The following is a 23351-nucleotide window of genomic DNA, read 5'->3' on the forward strand; positions in this document are numbered from 1 at the left end:
TTGTGCCAGTACATTTCTCTCTCTATTACATCTGCCACTCTCTCAACCGTCTCTCTGTGGAAGCCACTTAGATCAGCCTTCTATTTTTTATTCACTTTTTTCACATTTGTTAATAGGCAACCATTTGGATCCTTACTTTTTAAAATATCTTCCATTCCTTGCAACTCTTCCACCTAAAACAACGAGGCAAAATAGACAGTCAAGTTAGCCACCGCCGCTGTTGCCTTTTTGTGTTTCAGGAGGGGGGGAGGGGGGGGGGGAGAGAGAGAGAGAGAGAGAGAGAGGAGCACATGAATAAAGGAAAAGAGAGTTATAGTTCCATCAGCAGGGAAGCTGATGGTTTACCGGGGAGAATTAGAAGTGGGATGGATGGTGACCCATTTTTCAAACCAACACTAAATAACTGGTTGGCCTTCCAAGTTGATGGGTGAAACTGTTATTTCTTCATGTGGGAAGCCTTTGGGTTCTAAGAGGGCTTGTATTGAGCCCGACCTATCATGTACAAATTGATAAATGAGGTTCTGACATGTAAATGCCAGATAAAGTATGTTCTAGGGAGTAAGTAACCTTTCTTGTTTCTTTACTCTTTTTAGGGAAACATTTTTTTTAAAAAAAAGTAACAAAAAAGAATTGTTACCAAAACAACTACTTCTATTTAAAATCAATTTAACTTGGATTGAAAACATAAAGAATGATTAGGGAGTCAGCCTATTGACTCAGTGATTATAGTGAAATGGCCAAAACACTAACTCTAATGTGCCAATTCCAGCTTAGCCAATCAGAAAGAACTACTAACAGACATCTACCGACTTGATTATAGCTTTGGGATCTCCCAACCTAGATAGCAATCCCGCTCTAGAAAAGGGATCTTCAAGGGATTTCGATTTTTAAATATTTGCGTTCTCAATCATTTTTTTTTTTTGAGCAGGGAGGGCCCGATTCGCCCCTCAACACTTGGTAGGAATCGAGCCTATGAAATTAGGCATGCAATCAAGCGCTAGCCAATCCATCCTGGGCTCTCTTCCTTTGTGATCTCAATCATTGCTAATAGGGATTCATCCCTACTATTAAGGATTTATTCCCCACCTTTAAGACCAAGATAACAACCCAACTAATGGTTTTCTTTATTTAAAGCCAGCTAGGAATGCAACCATACATTTAATATTGTTGCATTTCTTGCTGGCTACAAAGAAAGAGATCTATATTGTAAAGAGTATATATAGTCCTAGATTAAATACCCCAAAAGGTTGGGATTGAGATCATATGAGATCGAGATTAAGATCATCAAAAGGTTGGGATCTCGATCCCTAACATATACAATATATGGATCTATACACTTAATATTGTTGCATTTCTTGCTGGCTACAAATAAAGAGATCAATACTTTAAAGAGTATATATAGTCTTAGATTAAATACCCCAAAAGATTGGGACTGAGATCATAGGAGAGATCGAGATTAAGATCATCAAAAGGTTGGGATCTCAATCCCTAATATATGCATTATATGGATGAAGGTCCTCACCATAGGGATCTTCAAGCCATTCAGGGTCCCCAGTTCCTGATCCCAATCCCAACAAGTATTGTTTTTAAGATACTATAGTAAATTTAATCTTCTATAAAGTCAATAACTAACTTTGCCATCAAGGAAGTGTTCCTGCAGAACTGGCAATTATGCAGGGGCCAGATCTGACTACTTTGCTTAGGGTAAGAAACCTATTTTCAGTAAATGTTGATATTTAGGGGAAGAAATTGTTGGGAAGAGCATCTCAAACTACAAGATCAAGAGAAAAAAAAAAAGTATATATTCTAAAAATAAGGAAGACGAAACATTGCAAGAATTGAGGAGAATACAAAATTAGGACGTAGCTAATAGACATCTCTATCAGCTTTCAACATGATAACTAGTGCAACTCTAAAATATAGAATCAAAGCAAACTTGAAAATAGTTAAACATGAACTAACAACATATATTTTTGAAGATTCCGAAGGATAGAATTGTTGAATAATGAATATCTATTATAGCTGGAAGAAATAGTTCTCTTACCTGTCAACAAAGCTATTTGATGAAGACATAATATAATCATACGTATAGCTGAAGTTGTATAAAGGTATACAGCTGCCAAGGGAAATGAGATACCCAGAGTTAGCTAGCTCTGTCAAATTTTTTACTATGTTCCAAGTTTCAACAAAACAGTATATAGTTACGCAGTTACAATGACATATATAATTATTATTTATAATAGAGAAACAAACTGATTGGTTTTCAAAGTACCGGTCTTGTAACGATATAAGAACAAAACGCAGATCCCCAAATCCCAAAGAGTTTTTTAGCAGATTTGAACCTGTGAAGGATGTCTCATTATGTTTCTAGCAGATTCTATCAAACTTCTCACCGGTTGTTCCATGTGTAATGCACCACACATACTTATCAATAGATGTCCATTTCCATCTATGATTATGACAAAAGTTGAAACCCTCCAAAAAATTCAACTCATCATAACCGCTACAGTTACCTATTGTGATCCCATTGAACCACTGCCTTTGTGTGTTCCATTGAATGTTACTGCTGGTAAAAATTTGGCGACTTCGTTACTATAAATTCATTTGATAGACGTGGGTCTCAGAAGAATAGTTGCAAAAATCATATTAGCTTTAGGAACAATTAGTGCTGCTCACTATATGAGACTGCTATGGAGGACAGCTATAAGGGAGGGCCTCGACCCAGAAATGGATTACAAAACAAGGGAGTGCAAATTGATACTGTTCTTTGTCTCAAAGAGATAAGGGGAAATAGTTAGACAGAGAAATGACAGCAGTAAAAAAGGACCAATAATGGAAAGAAGTGGGAAGGGGGGCTAGTCAAGGTTTATGAGGATATGGATCGTGGAAGGGGATTGCAAAGAACTAGAATGTAATGATTAAAGAAGAATCCACTTTTTTTTTTTATGGAATATTTGACTGTGTTACTTAAAATATGGCAATTACAAGACAAAAATGGCTTCCCACAGGCTGGAAGCTCTATACAGAAATACATCTAACATAGACTGACCCTTTTACCCTAAAACTATTAAACCAAAAAAAGGGGCCTAGAAACAAGAAATACCCATAAGCATCTATACAAAAAGAAATGCAAGAAAAAATTACCTTACAAAACCACCTGAAAGAGCCCTAGTGAGTCCAAAACTGTTACAGTGACCAACATGCAATTCGTAGAAAAAGCGAGGAGAAAGTACACAAGAGGAAGTGGTCAGGAAGAATGCTCGACATCTTGTCCTTACCAAATAATCGAAAAAGACTATGTACGTTCTCTATCCAGTGATGATGAATCTAGGGTTTGATCCTAGGGTAAATAAAAAGTGGTTTTGTATAACCATGTTATTCCACAAAAAACCATGTTTGGCACCTTTTTGGATACATAATCATGTTTTCTATAACCCAGAAAGAAGGCCAAAAACATGGTTATACAAAACCAAAAAAAAATTTGAGTTATCCAAAACATTGTTTTGTGTAAGAATGAAAAAAGGAATACAACTTGGGACGATATTATTTTCACACACCAGAGATGCCCATTATATTAAATACAATTAATTATGTCAAAACATCCACACAAATTAGAGAGAGAAACCACCTCAAATTTAAGTTATAGAGAGAGAATGTAACTTAAAATTTTTAAAAAAGAAACTATATCAAATTTTAGATAGAGAAAATACTAAAAACTTTTTAGAGAGAAACTATCTCAAACATTTTAGAGAGAGAAACTATATAAAATTTCAAGTTTTAGAGAGAAAAAGTATTATAAAATTTTAAAGAGAGAAACCATATCACATTTTAGAGAGAGAAATTACATAAAAAATTTGGAGAAAGAAATTATATCAAATTATAAATTTTAGATGAATGAAGTATGGAAAAATTTTAGAGAGAAAATAATCAACTTCTAGATAGAGAAACTATCTGAAATGTTTAGCAAGACACTACTTCAAGAATTTTAGAAAGATGAACCACATCAAAATTTTTAGTGAGTGAAATTTTTTAGTGAGAGAAACTATCTCAAAAGTTCAAATTTTAAAAAGAGAAAGCATCTTAAAATTTTAGAGATATAAACTCTATCAAATTTTAGAGAGACGATCTAAAACATTTTAGGAAGAGAAACTATCTCAAAATTTTAAGAGAGAGAAACTATCTTAAATTTCAAGTTCTAGTGAGAGAAAGTATCTTAAAATTTTAGAGATGAAAAATACCTAAATTTTTAGAGAGAGAAACTATCTCAAAATATTTGGAGAAAAACTATATCAAATTTAAAGTTTAGGACAATTTTCTCTCTAAAAATGTCGAGATAGTTTCTCTCTATTAAATTTTTTAGATAGTTTATCTCTCTAAAATTTGATATAGTTTCTCTCTCTAAAAGTTTGGTAAAAAATTTTATAATGGGAGATTTTTTGATATGTATTGTTGCATACAAAATATGTGTAACGTAATTTTCACATGAAAATATTTTGCACAAAAATGTTTAATACGTACCAAATGTGTCATAAGTAGTGTAAACCCAAGTTACGCAAATCGATGACCCAAATGAGGGAGTTTGCATAACTTGGGTATTATCTAAAATCTATCCAAACAGTCAGTTCTCAATAACCAGGATTTAGCATAACCAGTGTTTGCATAACCTTGTTATGATCCAAAACATGGTTTTGTTTACCCTAGGATCCAAACAAGCCCTGTGTTTTATTAGTGTTTTCTGATGAAGATGCTCATATTGAACAAATTAAATAGAGCTTTCAAAGTGACTACAAGGGCGATTACAGAAAATTGTTTTAAACCATTCAAAGAGGATGAAATTTCGAAAGAAAATTTGTATCAATTTCCAATAATGGTGCACTCTCAAAATCTGTTATTAGTGCCCGCAAAAATTGGTATAGATGGAGTAAAAATTTGAAAAAGATAGAATTATTTCTTGATACTGACGCTAACATAAATTTTAAACAAGAAGTTGATACTATGAATGGTAGAAGAAAATTAACAAAATTTGTTATTAATGTTCTTGTAAAAATTGGAGAAAAAGTGATTTTGGTAACTTACCCAAAAAAATTTAAAGCTTACCCCAAAAAAAAAAAATGATTTTGGTAAATTTTGTTAATATTGAGGATGGAGGATATCAAGCAGGAATAGGCTCTATAACTCTAGAGGAAATAAGCCCTTACATAGTGTTGAGAGATATAATAATTTTTACTATAAAAGGAGAAAAATAAATTGTAACTCGAATTCTACCAACTTTCAAAATGAGGTCAAACAATAATTAAAGTAATTCTTCAATAATAAAAATTATGAAAGATATTCGAAAGCAGGAAAAGGAACATGAGAAAAATGAAATCATCAAATAAACAGCATGAGCCTAGAAGGTAGTTCAAAATTACTTGACATAAGAGAAATCATAGAAATCCTCAAAAAGTGTTGTGCTGAACATCCTTTGGGAAACTGGGATAAAGATTCACCCAAAGCCCATATACCACTCTCCATGATATCCCAGTTCAGAGTAAGCTTATAAGATGCATAACGAGGATGAAGATGAGCAAAAAACTCAGATAATAGAATTGACAAAAAAAGGGATAATTAGGCCATCCCAGTCAAATTATTCTTGTGCAGCTTTTATTGTGAGAAATCATTCAGAGGAAAAAAGAGGAAATGCCAGATGGTAATTAATTATATTCCTGTAGATCCGATAACAATAACTATTAAATGGCCATTACCCAATAAAGAATAGTTGATACAGAGAGTTGCATAAAAACAGATTTTCTCAAAATTTGATTGCAAGTCAAGGTATCAAGTGAAAATTGAAGAAGAAGATATTCACAAATAGCCTTCTCTACTCTTGAAGGATTATATGAATGGATAGTGATGCCCTTCGGACTAAAAAATGCTCCATCACAGTTTCAAAGAAGGATGGATTCAATATTTAAACCATTATCTGATTTTATTGCTAACTACACAAATGATTTTGATGTATTTTCAGATAGCATGCAGGAACATCTGAAGCATCTCAAAATATTTGCAAAAACTGTGCAAAAACATGGAATAGGCCTTTGTTCTTCTAAACACAAATTTTAGATCGCCAAAGAATCAATTGATTTTCTTAGGCCAAATACAGATGCAACCCCATGTCATCCAAAAATTGAAAAATTACCAGACAAGCTACAAGATAAATTACAATGTCAGAAATTTCTTGCTTGTCTCTATTATGTTCGAGACTTTATTACCAAGCTTGCTGGAAAGACCAAAAAAATTAGAAAAGCTATGACAGACGAATTATTCTGATGGTTTGAAGAAGCTACTTAGGAGGTAGGAAACCCCAAAACAGAAGCACAATCTCTACCCCCTCTTGCACCTGTATATGGAGGTCCATTTATTCTTTCTACAGATGCACCATCTGACACTTGGGTGGCAGTTTTGCTAAAGAAAGATAACAAAGAAGAAAGAATATGTGCTCACACTAGCGACCGGTTCAAAAAGCATGAGCCGAATTATTGGCCCGCTGAAAATGAAATATTGGTTGCAGTCAAAGGAGTCGAAAAGTTTCATACCAATTTAATTGGAGAAACATTTACTCTCAGAACCAAATTACTCTCCTACCGTTTTAGCCCTCCTTGAAACCAAATTACTAGACCCTGACCTCCATCTCATTCGTCGGGTTTGGGGAAGAAGACCTTGCCAGTGGGTCTCACTACCAGCGAATGGGGCTTCAGGAGGTATGTGGGTGGTCTGGGATACATTAGACCTTACTCTAAACTCCCATTTTATATGGGAGTTTTCAGTCACTCTACTCCTCTCCAACATTTCTGATGGGGTCCCATGGAAATTCTCGGCTATCTATGGGCCAAACTCACAAACCCTCAGCGATAGGCTTTGGAAAAACTGGACTATGTAGCGTCCCTCCCACACCCCATTTGGTGTGCAGGAGGAGATTTCAATGTTGTCCGTTGGTCATATGAGAGGAATTCCTCATCATCGATCTCTCAGGATATGAGGAATTTCTCAGATTTTATCAGCCGTAACGAGCTAATCGACATTCCCCTTCAAGATTGTCAATATACATGGTCCAACCACTCTACCAATCCCACCCTTTCTAAATTAGATAGATTCCTACTTTCTGTAAACTGGGAGGAACACTTTTCGAGATATCTATCTATGGCCTTACCAAAACCTACGTCAAACCACTGTCCCATTTTGTTTGATACCAATGCAATAACGAGGGGCCCATGACCCTTCAGATTTGAACTTCATTGGCTCCAAGAGGAGTCCTTACATACCCTAGTTCAAACCTGGTGGAATTCTTTTGATTCCAAGGTTACGGGTAGAGCTAGATATATCCTTCAGAAAAAAATCCAACTCCTCAAATCTGCTCTTAAACTTGGAGCAGCTCCATCCCCGGGAACTTCTCCCACATTAAGTCTACACTGATAGAAACCATCAAGAATTTTGACCTTCTCGAGGAACTAGAACTCTGGATGCCTCAGAGCAGGACCTAAGATCAATGACCAAATTGGAATATCTTTCTACTCTAAAGAAAGAAGAGATCTACCGGTTCCAAAGATCGAGAGTCTCCTGGTTGAAAGCGGAAGATCATACTACTGGCTTTTTTCATCGGATAGCCAATTGTCGAAGAAGAGACGATTCTATCTCGATGATAAAAGTGAACTGCTACCTAACCCAACCAGAAGAAATAGAGCAAGCAATCTTAGAGTTCTTTCAGACACTATACTCAGCTCCTTCTAGCCCTAGACCGAGAATGTCAACTCTTGACTGCCCGACTCTCTGTGAAGACTTCCTGACACTCTCTGAAGACCAAGCTGTTTGGTCAGAGCGACCCTTCACAGAAGAAGAAATTATAAAAGCCATCAATGCTTTAGCCAAAGACAAGGCCCCCGGGCCCGACGGCTTCCTTATTGCTCCCTTCAAGACGTTCTGGGAAATTTTCTGCCCTAACTTCCTTAAGTTCTTTGAGGAATTTTTCCATAGGGGAACTCTCCACAAAGCCTTGAATGCCACCTTCCTCGCACTTGTCCCTAAAGTAGAACGAGCCGAGGAATCAAAGATTTCCACCCTATCAGCCTTCTCAATTCCTCCTAAAGCACACCAAAGCAGTAAATCTAGATTGAGAGGCTCTAAGCAGCTCTCTGATCTGAACATACAACTTACAAAGCGCCGGATTTGAAATCCGGACTTCAAAGCAAAATTAAAAGCTGTCGGTGGCCGACATTAACAGTAGACAGGTGGCATGAACAGTGGACAGGTGGCCGACATGAACAGTGACAGTTGTCATGAATAGTGGATAGGTGGCATGAACAGTGGACAGGTGGCCGACATGAACAGTGACAGTTGTCATGAACAGTGGACAGGTGGCATCCTTATCTTGAACAGTAGTGAACAGTAAAGCGACAGGTGGCATCCTAATCTGTGTCATAGTCTAGAGGCAATCCATCTAAATCATAACTTGGTGATGAATGGTTGGATGGACTATGTGAGGGACCAGTATAAGAATCATCACTGGAGCTATGAGTAGGTCCTTCAGGCAGTGAAGGATGGTCAGCAAGCCATATATGTAATTGGTGTAGAAGGGCAGCACTTCTGGGAGTCTCATCATTCCATATTGTTGTTCCTGCATAGACATCCAAAGAAATCCATTCTGGCTGGATTCTGTTAATCTAGCACATGAGGATTTTTAGCTCTTTCCATAGTTCAGTTTGATAGAACCAAAAGTTCAGGAGATTAGAATCATACCATCCAATGGTTTGGATATGGGGGTGTTGGGTGATGAAAGTATGTTCTGAATAAATCTGGGATTGAAGGTCTTGGTGAAAGGCTATAATAACATAAGGCCTATGATAATAATCAAAGGATTCGTCCTGAATGAGTCCATGGCCAGAATGGGCTTTCAGGAGAGATGGAGGAAGTGGATGAGAGGCTGCTACTCTAACCCACATTTCTCTATCATCATCAATGGAACCCCAAAAGGTTACTTCCCCTCCACGAGGTGTCTTAGGCAAGGAGACCCTCTTTCCCCCTTCCTGTTTGCTATTGCGAGTAAAGTCTTCAGTCGATCCATCTCCCCTGTATATCAGGTAGGTCTTCTCTCTAGTTTCAAGACCAGCAGACATGGCCCAACAATGACTCACTTACAATACGTGGACGATACCTTGGTGTTCCTGGATGCCTCCCCAAACGAAGTTAACACCCTCAAAAGGTTCCTCAAGTGCTTCCAAACAGCAACTGAGTTCAATGTAAATATGGAAAAATCCAAAATGCTGGGTGTTGCTTTGACAACAACAGAAGTCAGAGCATTCATTCCAAGCTAGGAGTGTAAAGTCGAAGACCTCCCTACCACCTACCTTGGCCTACCTTTGGGAATGGGGAAGCAAGAAGAGGCAATCGTCCCATGTTCTAAATAAGGTAGATAGACATCTGGCAGGGTGGAAGGGCAGATTCCTTTCAATGGCAAGAAGAACAACCCTGATTATACAATAGAAAACTCCCTGGTTTACCTCATGTCACTCTTCCATATGCCGGCTTAGGTGGCATACTGGTTGAACCGACTCATGAGGAACTTCCTATGATCCGTGCAAGCTGAAAAGAAAAAAATATCATCTTGTAGCTTGGGACAAGGTCTGTCAAACCAAAAATCGGGGAGGTCTAGGAATCAAAGTCCTTCGAAAACACAACCTCACACTTCTAGGGAAATGGTAGTAGCGCCTAGCCACTCAGCCTAATGCACTTTGGGCACAGGTCCTTAGGCATAAGTACAAAATCCCTGAGGATACTTGGCTGCCAGAAAGAACCCAGTTACACAACACCTCAGGAGCCTGGAAGTCCTTTTCAACTGCCTTGGCTCCATTCAAAAGGTTCATTAGGTTTCACCCAAGAGAAGGTTCGAGAGTGAAATTCTGGTCAGACTTATGGTTAGGACCATCCCCCCTACGTGAGGTGTTCCCTACCCTCCACTCCCTTGCCCGAAACCAAGAATCTTCTATTGCTGAGGAATTGATTCTCACAGGGAGCCGTAGAGTTTGGAACCCTTCTTTTCGTAGAAACCTAACAAAAGAGGAAACCACCCACTTCCAGCTGCTCTTGACAGCCCTACATTCTCTCTTCATACTTTCTCAGGGCAGAGATTCCATAGTCTAGACCCTAGCCCCCTCTGGTAACTTCTCAGTAGCCTCCTTCTATAAAAGTTTAACTCTTTTACCCACCCTCCCAAGAATACACAACTCGGTTCTGTCCAGAGTTTGGTCCACCATCACTCCACCCAAAGTGCAGACCTTCAATTGGCTCGCCTTCTCTCAAAAAGTTCTCACAGTGGACCACCTACAAAAGAGAGGGATTTCAATCCCTAATAGGTGTGCTTTGTGTGAATGTGAGGAGGAAACAAACCTCCATTTATTCATCCTCTGTGACTTCTCATACGACCTTTGGGGCCGAGTTTTGCAATTATTTGGCATCAATTAGGTTACCCCCCCCTCGATAAAGGCTCTGTTTACTTACAATCTTGATTCAAGTTGGCCAAAGGCCGGAAGAACCTTGTGGAAGGCTACAATAGCTGCAACTATTTGGCTGGAAAGAAATTCAGGAATCTTTCAAGGCTCGAAACTCCATACACCGGCACTCTTGCACAAGGCAATCTCTCTGGTTATTTTCTGGGCTTCAAACAACAAGGTCTTCTCGGGAATCCCAGGGAGTTTCTTCCTTACCCAATGAAATAATATACTCCATCATAAACCACAAGGGGTAACAAGGCCTAATAGCTGGCTACCACCACCACAAGGACGTGTCAAGTTAAATTTCGATGGGTGTTCCCTAGGAAATCCTGGCCCAGCAGGGGCAGGGGGGGTCTTTAGAGACCATGAAGGCAATATACTCCTTGCACTTTCTGAATACCTTGGTCCTAAGGACTCCCATCACGCAGAAGCCTTGGCCCTCTTTTTAGCCTTGAAAAATTTCAATCACTCTTGCGGCTCACACCTATTAGTGGAAGGTGACTCACAAAATGTCATTATCCTAGGCAAGTAGAACAAGCTCTCAACCATGGCACTTAATTCCAATTTTTGATGAGGTTGATCACATTTGCAGGGCTATGGAAGTCTCCTGGAAGCATATTTGGAGGACGTCCAACGACATCGCAGATCATCTGGCGAAAGAGGGAGCTAGAAGTCGAAGACAGGTTGCTCAAGCCGGGTCCACCTTTTTTGCGTTGGACCAGTGGCACATAACTTAAACTTCTTGCATTTAGGCATTTTTTGGCACTACTGGAATTTTTTGAAAGCTCAAATGTAAATCAATATAATCGAGCGGTTTCTATAAGCCCATTTTGTACATGATAGACTAAACGAATTTTTACTGAGTCACCATCTGTGGGTGACGTCGGACTCTCATGTAATCTTTCTCCTCATTAATACAATGTTAACCAACTCTAAAAAAAAACATTTACTCCCAGAACCAACTCTTCAAATTTAGTCAGTATACAGAAAAAGAAAATAACCAGCAGCCTGAAATTATAGAGATATGCATGGTGACAGTTTATCCTTTCTCAGTATAAATTTCGGTTGAAAAACTTTCAGGAAAAGAACATCTTCCGGATACCCTCACCAAAGAAATGAAAATGATAAGAATGATCTAGAAATATGAGGGGTTGACATAGTCCTTAGAAACCCCAGAAGAAAGACAAAAATTTTGTCAAAAGGTTAAGAGTTATTTTTCTCCTGAACTAGAAAATACTGATTCGGCTATAGAAAGTTACCCTGTTATTGATTGCTTTCCCACCTCTGCCGGAAGATTCAGTATAGTGATAAACAATTTCAGATTGGAGCCCGAATTAATTGCTTGAATTATTGAAAAGGAAGTATTGGATGACTTGCTAATTTTCAGATGACAGCTATAATCTAATCATATTGCTAGAGATTTTATGACAAAATTATTAGGATAAACAAATTGGGAAAAGGATTTATATAAATATTTTCGAATGATTAATTTCACTGAGCAAGGTTTTATTCAGAAATATAAAGATCAACTTCTATAAAAATTTCAAAAATGGCCAGGCCAAAGGACATTTTTGTAAGACTCATTATAAAGAATTCAACAACATTATTGAAGATGAGTCACCAGAATCATCTTAAAATATCTTACAAAGAAACCATAAATAGTTTTTCGAAAGTAGTTTTACTTTATGAAAGTGGATTTGCTTTTTATGAGTGATTTTACTATTCACCTTTTTAGTGCATGGTAAAGAAATTGCCGAGTGTATGTAATTATGGCTTTTTACTTGTTTTTATTTTTTCTTTTAAGTGGATGTAAATAAGAGTGACATGTGGATGTATCTGATGTACCAGGGTAATGTATAAGTGACATGTGGATGTACCAAGGTACTGTATCGTTTTGCTTTTTGTCTTCGATTTTAGCCCATGGTTTTGTAAACCACTGTGGTAACTCAGGTTATGTTTCACAATAAATATGTAACCCCATTGTGTGAAATAAATCAGTAGTGAAGTTGAGTTTGCAAATTAATTGGATAACCAAGCCCGGTAGAATCATCGCACTTTAATAGTCCTTTAGTGAACTCGTCTAACCCCGTTCCCAAACGAAACTCAGGATATCGAAGCTCTTTTTTACTGTGAGTGTAATACTAGTAAGGGACATTGTAAGGTATTGCTAACTGTTCCGGTAGCTGATCTGGCCGAGAAGGCTAGCAAGTCACAGCCCTTAAAAGGATATCTCGGCGGACTGTTGGCAGCAGAGCATAATACTCATCCTCCTTCGTTAAGCTTCTCACCTATTTGCTTTCTACCTTGCTATTACTTGCCCAACCAAGTAACCCCTATTTAAAAATAATAATAATTAAAAAAAAAGTTATGTTTCTCTCTCTGCTTCCCTTTTGTTCTCTCTAATTCCCTTTCCATGTTTTCAGCCTTTTTAACCCCTTTCTTTCTGTTCCTTACTTCTCTTATTATCGTTTGTTTCTCTCCTTCTCTCGTAAATGATATCCCTATTTCCATCAATTATTAAGCCTTATTACACTTGTCTTTATCTCTCTTTACTCTTTGTACTTTCCTCTTCATTTTTCATTAAAGGTTGTGGTCCGCTTTTAACTTCATCCTTCTCGTATTCACAATTTCAAAGCCATCATTGTCTTTGTAGTCCCCTTTAAAACCCTCTTTAGTCTCTCACTGTGACTTTTCTCTCTCTCTCTTTCACTGAGACTCTTTCTTTACTCTATAAAACTCCACTCTCAACTCTCTTCACCTCTCTCCCCCTTTCTGGTTTGCAAACCACTGTATGGTAAGTCACTTTGAAAATCTATCCCCCTTTCTAGTATCAAAGCCCATAGATTCGCTCCTTTGACGCCCCTCTCATATCGCACTAAAGCGTGATGAGCAAAAGATTTTTCCAAAAATGGCTTGTGCATGGCTATATGATAACATCTCTTTCCCACAAAATCCAATGACTAATAGTGAAGAGAGACCTTTACTTGAAATTAAGTTTTTGCATCATTGGAACAAATATTCTTCTATAAGAGAAATGGATTTAATTATCCCATGTATGATGCATGATCTTCCAGTGTTTCATCCAAAGAAAAAGGCTGAAAGAAAAGAATGGGTTTGTACCGAAGCTCATCCCTTGCATAGGATTTAATCTTGGGAAAGCTTGTATTACACTAATTTTGGTGGAAAATTTAGACTTTATAGGAACTATATTTAGCCCGAAAAGATGGTTTCGTCTGCCTTGTATTTGTAGAAATTTCAGAAGAAGAATTTTTTGGAGTTGATTGGAGAGTAATAAGAAACAAATTTGTTGTACAATGGAGATCTCAAAAAACATTAAACTTTGCTTCTACTTTTACTCTAGCTTCAAATGATGAAAGTACGGGTGATAAAAATTATGAAAAAGAAGCAATGGTGGGACAAAGCAAGATGATGATTAGGAAAGATGTTGTTTCGCGAGAAAAAAACAAGCAATAGGAAGAATGCTCGACATCCTGCCCATAGCAAATGATTGAAGAAGACTCTATAAGTTCTCTATCCAATGATGATGAATTTAGTGGTTTATTAGTGCTTTCTGATGAAGATGCTCATATTCAACAAATTAAACATAGTTTTCAAAGTAACTATAAGGGCGATTACAAGAAACTGTTTGAAAAACCATTAAAAAAAGGATTAAATTTCGAAAGAAAATTTGATACAAATTCAGAAAATGGTGCACTCTCAAAATCTGTTGCTAGTGCCTACAAAAATTGTTATAGATGGAGGTGAAAATTGGAAAAAGACAATTATTTCTTGATACTGGTGCTAACATAAATATTTGCACCAAAGAATTATGGAAAAACTTGGTGAAATATTCTCAAGGACAAGAAGTTGATACTATGAATGGTAGAAGAAAATTAACACAATTTGCCATTGATGTTCTTATTAAAATTGGAGAAAAAGTGATTATGGTAAATTTTGTTAATATTGATGATGGACGATATCAAGCGGGAATAGGCTATGCAACTTTAGCGATTTTCTTTTTGAAATAGGGCTGCTAGTGATTTTCTTTTTCATTATACTTACTAAATTTGAAGAGTCGGTTTTGAGAATAAACGACTCTACTAGATTGATATCCTTCATCCTCAATATTAACAAAATTTTCTTTTTCATGTAAGGGCTTATTTCATCTAGGTAATACAAAGCCTACTCTTGATATCCTTCATCCTCAATATTAATTTTTTTTACCAAAGTCACCTTTTCTCTAATTTTAACCGGAACATCGCTGGAAAATTATGTTAATTTTCTTCTACCATTCATATAATCAACTTCTTGTACTTGAGAATATTTCAACTAGTTTTTCCGTAAATCTTTAGTACAAAAATTTATGTTAACACCAGTATCAAGAAATAATAGCTTTTTTCAATTTTCACCTCCATCTATAACAATTTTTGCTGGCGCCAGTAACAGATTTTGAGAGTGCACTATTTACGAATTTGATACAAATTTTCTTTCAAAATTTCATCCTTTTTTAATGGTTTTTCAAACAATTTCCTGTAATTACCTTGATAGTCACACTTTGAAAACTCTGTCTAATTTGTTCAATATGAGCATCTTCATCAGAAAACACTAATGAATCACTAGATTTATCATCATTAGATAAAGAACTTACAATGTTCTTCAATTATTTTGTAAGGGTAGGATGTCGAGCATTCTTACTGTTGTTTGTTCTTTTCACCTAGAACAACATCTTTCCAAGTCATCATCTTGCTTTGTCCCACCATTTCTTCTTTTTCATCATTTTTATCACCTGCACTTTCATCATTTGAAGCAGGAGTAAAAGTAGAAGCAGAGTTTAAAGTTTTTTGAGATCTCCATTGTACAACAAATTTGTTTTTTATGACTCTCTAATCAACTCCAAACAATTCTTTTCTGAAATTTCAACAAATACAGGGCAGACAAAACCATCTTTTGGGGCTAACTATAGTTCCAATAAAGCATAAAATTTTCCACCAAAATTACTATAGTACAAGCTTCCCTAAGATTCAAATCCTATGCAAGGGACAAGTTTCGATACATACCCATTCTTTTCTTTCACCCTTTCTTTGGATGAAACACTGGAAGATCATGGGGATAATTAAATCCATTTCCTTACAAAAGAATATTTGTTCCAATTATATAAAAAATTAATTTCAAGTAAAGGTCTATCTACACCATTGGTCATTGGCTTTTCTAGGTGAGAGATGTTATCATATAGTCATGCACAAGTCATTTTGGAAAAAATCTTTTGCTCACCATGCTTCACTATGATAAGTGAGAGGCGTCAAATGAGCGAACCTATGGGCTCTGTTACCAAAAAGGGTGAGAGATTTTAAAAATGACTTACCATACAGTGGTTTACAAACCAAAAAGGGGGCGAGAGGGGAAGAGAGTTGAGAGTGGAGTTTTTGAGAGTAGAGAAAGAGTCTCCGTGAAAGAGAGAGAAAAAGAAATCACAGTGAGAGACTAAATAGGGTTCTAAAAGGGACTACAAAGACAAATATGACTTTGAAATTGTGAATACGAGAAGGATGAAGTGAAAGGGGACCCACAGCCTTCTATAAAAAAAAAACGAGGAAAGTGCAAAGAGTTAAGAGAGATAATGACAAGTGTAATAAGACTTAATAATTGACGGAAATAGGGATATCTTTTACGAGAGAGGGAGAGAAACAAACAATAATAAGATAAGAGAGAGAAACACAGAGAAAGAGGTTAAAAAGGTTGGAAACACAAAACTGGAAACACATAGAGGGAATTAGAGAAAACAAAAGGGAAGCAGAGAGAGAAACAAAACCTCTTATTATTATTCTTATTATTATTTTGTTTACAAATAGGGGTTACTTGGTTGGGTAGGTAAAAAGTGAAGTAGAAAGCAAATAGGTGAGAAGCTTGATGAAGAAGGATGAGTACTATGCTCAACCGTCAACAGTCCGCTGAGATATACTTTTATGGGCTGCGATTTGCTAGCCCTCTCGATCAGATCAGCTACCGGAACAATTAGCAACACCTCACCGTGTACCTAACTGGTATTATGCTCACATTAAAAATGCTTCAATATCTCGAGTTTCGTCTGGAACAGGGTTAGACGAGTCCACCAAAGGACTATTAGAGCGCGATGCCTCTACAAGGCTTAATTACCAAATAATTTGCAAACTGCAAAGTCAACTTCACTTCTAATCTATTTCACACAAAGGGGTTGCACATTTATAGTGAAATATAGCCGAACTTACTACACAGTGGTTTACAAAACCATGGGCTAAAACCACATACAAAAAACAAAACCATATTATACCCTGGTACATAGGGTATATCCACATGTTACTTATACAATACCCTGGTACATCAGGTACATTCACATATCACTCTTATTTACATCACTAACGAAAGAATAAAAACAACAAGTACAAACCCATAATTACATACACCCGACACTCTCTCTACCACACACTAAAAAGGTATATAGTAAATCACTCATAAAAATAAAATCCACTCTTCATAAGGTAATACTACTTCAGAAAAATCATGTAAGGTTTCTTTGGGAAATATTTTGAGATGATTCTGGAGACTCCTCTGGTGACTAATCTTCAATAATGCGGTTGAAATCTTTATAATGACTCATACAAAAATGTCCTCTGGCTTGGCAATTCTAGCAATTTTTGAAATTTTTGTAGAAGATGTCTAATAGTTGCACTGACGTCAATGGCTTTATGCTGGATGCTTCATGATTATAAAGAATTTCAACTCTATATCTCCAAATAAAACCTTTGAATAATCCTTTGAAAATATTTGCATAAATCCTTTCCCCAATTTGTATATCTTAATAAGTTTGTCATAAATCACTAGCAATATGATTAGGATATAGCTATCATTTGAAAATTAGCAAGTCATCCAATACTTCCATTTCAATAATCCAGGCAATTAATCGGGCTCTAAGGAAATTCATCTGAATGTGTTTTTCTCTATATTGATTCTTCCGATACAAGTGAGAAAGCAATGAATATTAGCGTAATTTCCTATAGTCGAATCAATATTTTTTGGTTCAGGAGAAAAATAACTCTTAATCTTTTGACAAAATTTCTGTCTTTCTTCTAGGGGTTTCTAAGGACTATGTCAACCACTCATTTTTCTAGACCATTCTTAGCATTTTCATTTCTCTGGTGAGGGTATCTGAAAGATGATGTTCTTTTCCCAAAAATTTTTCAACTGAAAATTTACGCTAAAGAAAGGATAAACTGCCACCATACATATCTATGTAATTTTGGGCTGCTAATGATTTTGTTTATCATCATACTTGCTAAATTTGAAGAGTTGGTTCTGAGAATAAATGTTTCTCCAATTAGACTGTTACGCAACTTTTCGAATCCCCTTACTACAACCAATATTTCTTTTTCAGCGGGCCTATAATTCAGCTCATGCTTTTTGAACTGGTAGCTAGTGTAAGCCAATAATCTTTCTTCTTTGTTATCTTTCTTTAGCAAAACTGCCGCACAAGTGTCAGATGATGCATCTGTAGAAAGAATAAAAGTACCTCCATATACAGGTGCAAGAGGGGGCAGAGATTGTGCTTCTGTTTTGAGGTTTCTTACCTCCTGAGCAGCTTCTTCAGACCATCAGAATGGTTCTTCTTTCATAGCTTTTCTTATTTTCCTTGTTTTCTCATAAAGCTTGGAAATAAAGTCACGAACATTATTGAGACAAGCAAGAAATTTCTGGCATTGTAATTTATCTTGCAACTTGTCAGGAAATTTTTCAATTTTCTAGATGAAATGGCGTTGCACCTGTATTTGGCCTTTGGAGATATGTACACTAAGAAAATCAATTGATTATTTGGCGATCTGAAATTTGTTTTAGAAGAAGAAAGGCCTATTCCAAGTTTTTACACAGGTTTTGCAAATATTCTGAGATGCTCCAGATGTTCCTGCATGTTATCAGAAACGACACCAAAATCATCTACGTAGTTAGTAATAAAATCAGAGAATGGTTTGAATATTGAATTCATCCTTCTCTAAAACTGTGAGGGAGCATTTTTTTAGTCAGAAGGGCATCACTAGCCATTCATATAATCCTTCAGGAGTAGAGAAGGTTGTTTTGTGAATATCTTCTTCTTCAATTTTCACTTGATGATACCTTGACTTGCAATCAAATTTTGAGGAATCCTTTTTTCTACAACTCTCAGCATCAACTCTTCTTTAATGGGCAATGACCATTTAATATTTATTGTTACCTAATCTAGAGGAATATAATTAATTACCATTCCGACATTTCCTCTTTTTTCCTCTGAATGATTTCTCACAATAAAAGCTCTACAAGAATAATTTGACTGGGATGACCTAATTAACCATTTTTCTGTGAATTCTAATATCTGAGATTTCAACTCATCTTCATCCTCTTTATTGCATCTTATAGGTTAAGTCTAAACCGTGATATCAAGGAGAGTTGGTATATGGGCTTTGGGAATCTTCATCCTAGTTTTCCAGAGGATGTTCAATACAACATTTTTTGAGTTATGTGATTTCTCTTATATCACGTAATTTTGAACTGGCTTTTAAGCTAATGTCGTTTACTTGTCAGATGATTTCATATTTCTCATGTTCCTTTTCCAGCTTCCGATCATCTTTCATAGATTTTATTATAGATGGATTACTTTGAATCTGGTTTGACCTCATTTTGAAAGTTGGTGAAATTCAAGGTACAATTTCTTTTTCTCCTTCCACAGTAAAAATTATCAGATCTCTTGACACTATGTATGGGCTCATTTCATCTAGAGTTACAAAGACTATTCCCACTAGATATCCTTCACCCTCAATATTAACAAAATTTACCAAAATCACTTTTTCTCCAATTTAACAAGAATATTAATGGCAAATTATGTTAATTTTCTTCTACCATTCATAGTATCAACTTCTTGTCCATGAGAATATTTCACCGAGTTTTTTCATAATTTTTTGGTGCAAAAAATTATGTTAACACTAGTATCAAGAAATAATTCTATCTTTTTTCCAATTTTCATCTCCATATATAGCAATTTTTTATGGCACTAATAACCGATTTTGAGAGTGCACCATTTTCCGAATTTGATACAAATTTTCTTTCGAAATTTCATCCTTTGAATAGTTTTTTAAACAATTTCCTGTAATCGCTCTTATAGTCACTTTGAAAACTCTGTTTAATTTGCTCAGTATGAGCATCTTCATTAGAAAACACTAATCAATCACTCGATTAATCATCACTAGATAAAGAACTTACAGAGTCTTCTTCGATTATTTGGTAAGGGCAGGATGTCGAGCATTCTTCTTGTTGTTTGTTCTTTTCCCCCGAAGAACATCTTTCCATGTCATCATCTTGCTTTGTCCCACCATTTCCTCCTTTTCATCATTTTCATCACTTGTACTTTCATCATTTGGAGCTGGAGCAAAAGCAAAGGCGGTGTCTAATGCTTTTTGAGATCTCCATTGCACGACAAATTTGTTTTTTATTACTCTCCACTCAACTCCAAAAAATTCTTTTTCTAATATTTCAACAAATACAGGGCAAACAAAACCATCTGTTGGGGCCAAATATAGTTCCAAGAAAGCATAAAAGTTTCCACCAAAATTATTTTAATATAAGCTTCCCAAAGATTCAATCCTATGCAAGGGGTAAGCTTCGGTACGTACCCATTATTTTCTTTCAACCTTTTTCTTTGGATGAAACACAAGAAGATCATGCATCATACATTGGACAATTAAATGCATTTATATTACAGAAGAATATTTGTTCCAATGATGCAAAAACTTGATTTCAAGTAAAGGTCTATCTTCACTATTAGTCATTGGCTTTTTTGAGTAAGAGATGTTATCATAGAGCCATGCACAAGCCATTTTTGAAAAATCTCTTGCTCACCACGCTTCAGTTTGAGAGAGAGGGGGCCATCAGGAACGAACCTATGGGCTCTAATACCAGAAAGAGGGAGAGAGGTGAGGAGAGTAAGAAAGGGGTAGAGAGGTGAAGAGAGTTGAGAGAGGAAATTTCTCATCAATTCTTCTTTATTGGCTAATAAAGTAAAGAAGGAAGAGGTAGGGATAAAGAGAAATACGAAGTACTGAGAAGAAAAGAAAAGGTTTAAAGAGGCTAGAAAACACAGAACTAACTATTTTTTGGGATCTTTAATATTAAAAGAATAAGAAAATATGAATAAACTCACGAAGAGATAGAGAGAGAGATTAAAGAGAACAAAGGAGACGCAAAGATAGACTTGAGAAAGATAGAGCTAGAACCTTGCTTTTTTATTTTTAATTTTTATTGTATTTTTTATAAATAGGGTTACCTGTTTTGGCAAGCAACAGGGAGGTAGAAAATAATAGATGAGAAGCTTGACGAAGGGGGATGAACACTGTGCTCAACCGCCAGCAGTCTGCCGAGATATCCTTTTAAGGGCTGCGACTTGTTGGCCCTCTCGGTCAGATCAGCGACCGGAACAGTTAACATCTCATGGTGTCCGTAACGAGTAATATGCTCATAGTAAAAGAGAGCTTCAATATCCCGAGTTTCGTCCGAGAACGAGGTTAGACGAGTCTACCAAAGGATTATTAGAGCACGATGACTCTATCGGGCTTGGTTACCCAATTAATTTGCAAATTACAAAGTCAACTTCCCTTCTGATTTATTTCACACACATATTTATGGTGAAACATAGCCCGACTTACTACACAATGGTTTACAAAACCGTGGGCTAAACCATAAACGAAAAAGCAAAATTATTCATTACCCTACCACATCAGGTACATCCATATGTCACTTATACAGTACCATGGTACATCAAGTACTAGCACATGTCACTTATTTTTACATCTAGCTAAAAGCAAAAATAAAAGCAACAAGTAAAAAGCCCTAATTACATTATTTCTTGATACTGGCGCTAACATAAATTTTTGCACCAAAGAATTACGTAAAAACTAGGTGAAATATTTTGAAGGATAAGAAGTTGATACTATGAATGGTAGAAGAAAATTAACAGAATTTGCCATTAATGTTCCTGTGAAAATTGAAGAAACAGTGATTTTGGTAAATTTTGTTAAAGAAGAATGCAGTGATTAAAGAAGAATCCATTTTTTTTTAATGGAATATTTGACTATGTTACTTAAAATATGGCAATTACAAGACAAAAATGGCTTCCCACAGGCCGGGAGCTCTATACAGAAATACATCCAACATATAGCAACCCTTTTTCCTAAAACTATTAAACCAAAAAAAGGGGTCTAGAAACAAGAAATACCCATAAGGGTCTATACAAAAAGAAATGAAAGAAAAAATTGCCTTAACCACCTAAAAGAGCCCGAGTGAGTCCAAACTTGTTTTAGAGACTAGCATGCAGTTTGTAGAAAAAACGAGAAGAGGGTTTGGAGAGGGAGGGTGATGAAGGGCAAAATTATTCTTATATTTTATTTTTATTCAATTTCAAAGGATGTATATTGTAATTATAGTTTTAGCATTCATTTTTAGGGTTCTTACGTTTTTTCGAGATTCTAGTATTTTTATTTGTTATTTAATATTCACTAGTTCTTATTGATGGGTACTGTTCATGGGTTACTGTTCACATCAGTAAATTTGTTATTACGAATTTTGTGTTTAAGTTAGAACTTTTTTGGTCATTTTAATTTCTGTATGGATATTCAATGTCTTTGAATATTGAATTACAATTGATAAGAGGTGTGAGGGGCCTTGAGGGGTCATTCCACATGATTTCCAAAATTGAAAAAGCAATAAAAGCTTAAGCTTTGGAACCATAGCATGGAGTATGGAGAAGAAAACATGGGTTTCTTATGGTTTCTTCAGCTTGTACTTGTGTTTCGCTCGTTCCTTGCTGATTTTATTATATCAAATTTCCCTACATCAAGTCGTATCAGAGCTCAGGTTTTCTTCAATAACAAAGCTAGGAAACTATAACCAAGCCTAGGGTTTGCTGATTTTAGGCCAACTTTTGCCAAATCAGTCCTATTTCTTGCTGTTTTTAACGAGTTTTTGTTGATTATTTGTCTAAGATTTGTGATTTCAACAAACCCATGGTAGCGAGAAGGGATCAAGGAAGGGCAGTTTTTGCAAATCTAATTTTTGATCCCAGATATGAAGAAATTGAGAAACTTAAAAGGCAAGTTCAACAGCTAGCATAACAGTTTGCAAGCTTCACTCATGGGTAAAACAGTGATCTTTCTGCCCAAGAAGATGTCAAGCACCACCCTGTTCATCTCCGTGATTTGCTTGAAGATGAAATGATAGAAGACTTAGATGTGGGAAAAATCACTTTCGAGTTTTCGAGTTGAAGGATAATATTGTTTATTTTAACACAAATTGTCTAAAAATCAACAAGTTGTAGATTGAGATTTGCCAATAATCTTCGATATATATTCAGATGAACAACAAGATCTCTTAGGAGATCTAATCTATGATAAGGATCCAGATGAAGATGAAGATGTTTTGGAAGAAGATCTTGCTCGTCAAGAATATGGAGAGAAGGCAATTGGGGGAGGGGGGGGGGGGGCTAATCAAAATCATGGACTTTGAAGATCTCAAGGATATCAAAGAGGCGGAGCATTCAACAGATTTAGGGCATTGGGATCAAAGTAGTGCAGAGGCAGCGTGGTCGACTCATAAAATTGGGTTTGAGGTTTCCTCCACGATTTTCAATGGGAATTCAAGAATAAATGAATTTCATAAATTTGCATCAATTCCTCAAATACATATTAGGATCTGTTTCTTGAGGAATTCTTTTTACCATGAATAATATTTGAGCCACAAAGGAGGTTGAAGAAGGCATTTTGATGTTAAATTCATCTT

At 36.2% G+C, this 23351-nt stretch overlaps 1 protein-coding gene across 5 annotated transcripts in view; it reads right to left on the reverse strand.

The window, feature by feature from the left end:
* Nucleotides 1-23351, reverse strand: part of LOC18430789 (Core-2/I-branching beta-1,6-N-acetylglucosaminyltransferase family protein) — a 71919-nt gene that overhangs the window by 41989 nt on the left and 6579 nt on the right. For 2 of the 5 annotated variants that reach the window (XM_011623779.3, XM_088863572.1), the window contains exon 5: nt 2045-2116. The exons of 2 other annotated variants lie outside the window; for them this stretch is intronic. In XM_011623779.3, the coding sequence (XP_011622081.1) occupies nt 2045-2116 (72 nt within the window). Of the gene's footprint in view, nt 1-2044; nt 2117-19784; nt 19945-23351 lie in introns of those variants that run through there. One more of the 5 variants, XM_088863574.1, reaches the window with a different exon arrangement.

Source organism: Amborella trichopoda, chromosome 3 (assembly GCF_054954075.1).
Source record: "Amborella trichopoda isolate Santa Cruz 75 chromosome 3, AtrichopodaSantaCruz75HAP2 v2.0, whole genome shotgun sequence".
NCBI classification, from domain to species: Eukaryota; Viridiplantae; Streptophyta; class Magnoliopsida; order Amborellales; family Amborellaceae; genus Amborella; species Amborella trichopoda.